Source organism: Myotis brandtii, unplaced genomic scaffold (assembly GCF_000412655.1).
Source record: "Myotis brandtii unplaced genomic scaffold, ASM41265v1 scaffold619, whole genome shotgun sequence".
Classification (NCBI taxonomy): domain Eukaryota; kingdom Metazoa; phylum Chordata; class Mammalia; order Chiroptera; family Vespertilionidae; genus Myotis; species Myotis brandtii.
The window spans coordinates 331,654-336,916 of record NW_005370361.1 but is presented as its reverse complement, the minus strand read 5'-3'; the positions used below and the strand labels follow the sequence as shown (position 1 = coordinate 336,916).

At 45.1% G+C, this 5,263-nt stretch overlaps 1 protein-coding gene across 2 annotated transcripts in view; it reads right to left on the bottom strand.

The window, feature by feature from the left end:
* The window catches only part of VSTM1 (V-set and transmembrane domain containing 1), a 17,253-nt gene that overhangs the window by 5,766 nt on the left and 6,224 nt on the right, over nucleotides 1-5,263 (bottom strand). For both annotated transcript variants that reach the window (XM_014528109.1, XM_014528110.1), the window contains 2 exons: nucleotides 4,971-5,261; nucleotides 3,048-3,086 (listed from right to left, as the gene is read on the bottom strand). In XM_014528109.1, the coding sequence (XP_014383595.1) occupies nucleotides 3,048-3,086; nucleotides 4,971-5,261 (330 nt within the window). The remainder of the gene's footprint in view (nucleotides 1-3,047; nucleotides 3,087-4,970; nucleotides 5,262-5,263) is intronic.

The following is a 5,263-nucleotide window of genomic DNA, read 5'->3' as shown; positions in this document are numbered from 1 at the left end:
TTTTTTATTATTATTGTATTTTATTGATTTCAGAGAGGAAGGGAGAGGAAGAGAGAGCTAGAAACATCAGTGATGAGAGAGAATCATGGATTGGCTGCCTCCTGCACGCCCCTCACTGATGATCGAGCCTGCAACCCAAGCATGTCCCCTTGCCTGGAATTGAACCTGGGACCCTTCAGTCTGCAGGCTGATGCTCTATCCACTGAGCCAAACCGGCCAGGGCTCTCTCCTGAGCTTTCTTGCAAGACAGAGCAGAGGGACTGGAACATCCCACCGTTGTTTAGTCTCTTTCCCTCCAAATCCCCCTTCCCCACTCCTTGCCAGTATCACTTTTGCCGTAATAATTAAGAGTTGGCTTCTGGTGGCACCGAATCCAAGAGACCCTCAAAAGCGACAATTCTACCAGGGCATCTGCGTGGCCATACGCACACGGACAGGAACAGCTGTTCCCGGGCCCTGGGTGGAAGCAGAGAAACATCAGCCCTGCTCCACCTTTTACTTCTCCCCCATGCAGCCTGCAGTTTCTCTCCCTTAGCAACGTGCTAGAAATGAGAAGCGGGTTCTTGCAAAACTGTCCCCTCCCTAGGGCCCCACAACCCGATGAGCCGGGTTTGCCCTGAGATGTCCACACATCCTGGTCAAGTTTCACACGTCTGTTTACCAACAGCCAAAGTTAAGTGACAGAGTCTACGCTGCCGGCCTGGAGGAAGTGACGGAGCAACGGGCTACAGTCTGGCACAGGCACCCGAAAGAAGTGACAGGTCCCAGAGAGAAAGCCTGGCCTTGTGTCCCAGTTACGTGGTGAGATTCCTTACCAGTCTGCACGGAATGGGAGCTCAGGGTCCCTTCCGGCAGCTTCCAGGCATGCATATCCCGGCTGTGGGCAACATATCTGTGCTTAAAGATCTGTCATTCTTTTTTTTTTTAATATTATATTTTATTGATTTTAATAAAACTAAAAAAAAAAAACCGTACCCTTTTTTTTAATGATGTTTACTTTGAATTTATATTAGTTCACACAAACACTCCATCCATGCTTTTGTTCCGGCCCTCCGGTCCAGTTTAAGAACCCATTGTGGCCCTCGAGTCAAAAAGTTTGCCCACCCCTGGTAGTGGGAGAAATCACCAAGTCCAGTCAAAGGGTTAAGTACTGGGACGGTGACTCAGGCAGGGACTCGGGATTCCAGGGAAGTCTCCTAGCCTGGGATGGGATGGAATGAGGGTAGGGGCTGAGCTGAGTCTTTTTAAAGGAGCAAGAGTCAGTCTGGTGACATGCAGGGGACATGGCACTTCAGACAGAGGGGAGAGCATAAGTAAAAAGAGTAAAAACAGAGGAGAGGACAGCACCGTGATGGCGAACCTTTTGAGCTCGGCGTGTCAGCATTTTGAGAAACCCTAACTTAACTCTGGTGCCGTGTCACATATAGAAATTTTTTGATATTTGCAACCATAGTAAAAAACAAAGACATATTTTTTATATTTATTTTATATATTTAAATGCCATTTAACAAAGAAAAATCAACCAAAAAAATGAGTTCGCGTGTCACCTCTGACACACGTGTCATAGGTTCGCCATCACTGCTCTATATCAATAAAAATATATTAAATAAATAAAAATCAATGGAAAAACATCCTCGGGTGAGGATAAGTAAGTAAATAAATAAAATTCTAACTTTCCATTATTATGAATAGAAATAAAAGGAATAAAAAGAATTGTGGTGGTTTAAGTATGAATTCAGGAAGTACATTTTAAGAAATGACTTGCACACCCACTTGGGTGGCTATAATACAAGGAAAGGAAATGAACGAGGGTTGGCAAGGATGTGGAGATAGAGGGAGCCACGTATATGGCAGGAAGGTAAAATGGTGCAGCCACTTGGGCAAACAGCCTGGCAGGTCCTCCAACAGTTAAACACAGAGTTACCACACGTCCCAGCAAACCTACTCGTGGGTAGAACTTAGATGAAGCAGGAACTGGGACGCTTGCACACCCCTGTTCCTGGTGGCACCGAAAGCCCAAGACCTGGCCAGATAGCTCAGTTGGTGAGAGCACTGTCCCCATACAGCAAGGTTGCAGGTTCAATCCCTGGTCAGGGCACATACAAGAATCAACCAATGTGCCCTAGCCTGTTTGGCTCAGTGGATAGAGCGCCGGCCTATGGACCAAAGGGTCCCAGGTTCAATTCGGGTCAAGGGCACATGCCCGGGTTGCGGGCTCGGGGCGTGTAGGAGGCAGCTGATCAATGATTCTCTCTCATCATTAATGTTTATATCTTTCTCTCCCCCTCCCTTTCTCTTTGAAATCAATAAAAATATATTTTAAAAAAAGAATCAACCAATGAATACATCAATGGAACACCAAATTGACATTTCTCTCCCTTTCTTTTTAAAAATCAATCCATCAATAAAACTACCCAAAGCCCTAATTTTTATAAGCATCTCTGAGGACATAACTTTAAGCAATTCTTCATGGAAAAGCAGAGAGAGAGAGAGAGAACTTAATATTCACCTATTGTTGAGAACTTTAAAGTCGTATTGAGACCTTGATCATACATATCGCCAACGTACCTGATCTCTTTGGGTCCTGGTCCCGGGCCCCAAGCCAGTCACACAAACTCACCCCCAAGGCTTCACAAAACTCCACCAAAGTTTTTATTATGAAAAACTAGAGGCCCAGTGCACGAATTCATGCACAGGTGGAGTCTGGCCGGCTGGGGTCTGATCAGGGGTGGGGCCGGTGTGGGGGGAGGGGCCTTAGGCAGTTGGCCAGCCGGCCCCACCCCCTGGTCGAACTCCCGGTTGAGGGGACAATTTGCATATTAGCCTTTTATTATATAGGACGGCAGACCATGCACCTCATGATGTTTTTAGTCACCAGGATTTTCAGGAGCGGCTTAGAAGCCATCTCCCTCCAAATGCAGTAGTTCCTCCCAAAGCATGAGAAAGTGGGTGTTAAGATTCCCCTTGTGCCTTTCAATCAAAAGGGATCCCCTGCCTCATGAGGTAGGTATCATCAGTAAAAAAAAAAAAATCTCTAATTATCTTACCTGTTTTTGCTGAGGAAGCTCCAAGTCTGTCATGGTTATCTAGAAAACAGGATGCAAAACGCAGTCATAATGATGACATGGTGATCTCGGGGGTGTAAGTGCTCATGTTCTATAAACCCGGAAGTAGAGAAGAGAATCTTACTGGGTCTCCAAATGAGGGTCTTAATACTCCTGGAGTTTGATATGATTATTAGTTTAATTTTTATTGATTTTTAGAGAGAAAGAGAGAGAAACATCAATTTGTTGTTCACCCATCTATGCGTTCATTGGCGCCCTGACTAGGGATCGAACCCGCAACCTTGGCGTATAAGGAACAACGCTGTAACCAACTGAAACTCATCATTGATGTTTCAATCTCTCTCTCCCTCTCCCTTCTTCTCTGAAATCGATAAAAATATATTTTAAAAAATGAAAAAAATAGCCCTGACCAGTTTGGCTCAGTGGATAGAGCGTCAGGCTGCGGACTCAAGGGTCCCAGGTTCGATTCTGGCCAAGGGCATGGTACCTTGGTTGCGGGCACATGCCCAGTGGGGGGTGTGCAGGAGGCAGCTGATCGATGTTTCTCTCTCATCGATGTTTCTAACTATCCCTCTCCTTTCCTCTCGGTAAAAAATCAATAAAATATATTTAAATAATAAAAAAAAAGAAATATTAAAAAAATGAAAAAAGTAAAATTAGGGAGTGTGATACCTCCAACTTTGTTCTTTCTCAAGATGCTTTGGCTATTTAGGGTCTGCTGTGTGTTTCATGCCAACTTTAGGATTGTTCTATTTCTGTGAGAAATGTTGTTGGTATTTTAATAGAGATGGCGTCAAATCTATAGATGGCTTTGGGTAATATGGATATTTTACCAACATTAATTCTTTTTATTCATGAACATGGCATATCTTTCCATTTCTTTGTGTCTTAATTTCATTTGAGTCTTGTTGTTTTCACTGTACAGATATTTCACTTCTTGGTTAAATTTATTTCTAAGTATTTTATTGTTTTTTATGCTATTGTGAATGTGATTGCTTTCTTTAATTCTTTTTCAGATATTTTGTTGTTAGTGTATAGAAATGAAACTGATTTCTGTATGTTGATTTTATATCTTGCAACTTTACTTAATTTAACGATCAGGTCTCACAGTTTTTGGCTGACTAGCGCTTCCCCACATGGCCCTGCATGGCCTCTTGGGAACTGCACCAAACTATCTCTTCAACGACAATTGTCTCTTGATCCCTTGGCCTTGCGGCACCTCAAGTTTTCTATTAATACCTCTATTCTAAAACTCTGTCCCACTGCCCTGGCCAGACAGCTCAGTTGATCAGAGCGTCGTCTGGGTACACTAAGGGTGCACGTTCAATCCCCAGTCAGGGCACTTGCAAGAATCAGCCAATGGCCCTGGCCAGTGTGGCTCCGTTGGTTGGGCCTCATTCCATGTACCCGGAGGTTGCTGGTTCAATTCCTGGTCAAGGGCACATGCCTGGGTTGTAGACTTGATCTCTCGTAGGGGGCATGCAGGAGGCAGCTCTCACATTAATGTTTTTCTCTCTTTCTCTCTCCCTCTTTCTTTCTCTCTAATATTTTAAAGAATATTTTAAAGAATAAACTATTCTTTAAAAATAGAGAGTAACTGTAAAAAAAAAAAAATCAACCAATGAATGCATAAATAAGTGGAACAACAAATCAACATTTCTCCCCGTCTCTCTCTCAAATAAATAACTAAACATTAAAAAATAAAAATAAAACACTGCCCCACATCCACATCGTTAAGACCTACTCAGAGCCCTGATGACAGTCTTGTCCCCACAACCAGTCCCCATTTCCCTACACTTGAGGGGTGGCACCTGTCTGTTTCCTGGATTCCTTCTTCCCTGCCGGGTCCCATCACAGGACAAGGAACCTGTGCTCCCAGGAGAAAAGCCAAGGCTGCCTGCTCACCTGTGACCTGCAGGTGCAGGTGCTCGCTCTTCTCCGACCACCCGTGGGAGCCCGTGGTCTTGTAGGCACAAAAGTACATCCCGGCATGTTCAGGCTGCAGGTGCGTGAGGAGGAATTCAGCATCGAGTCCCGCTGAGCTCTGCTCCCGCCTGTACCCAGGGTCCTGCCACTTCCCCAGCATGAAGGTCAGGTTCTGCAAGTGACCCTGGCACTTCAGGGTCACGCTACCACCGCGTCCAACCACGGAGCCCGGCGAGGCGTGGAGGGAGGGCCTCGGCCTGGGGAGGGTGTCT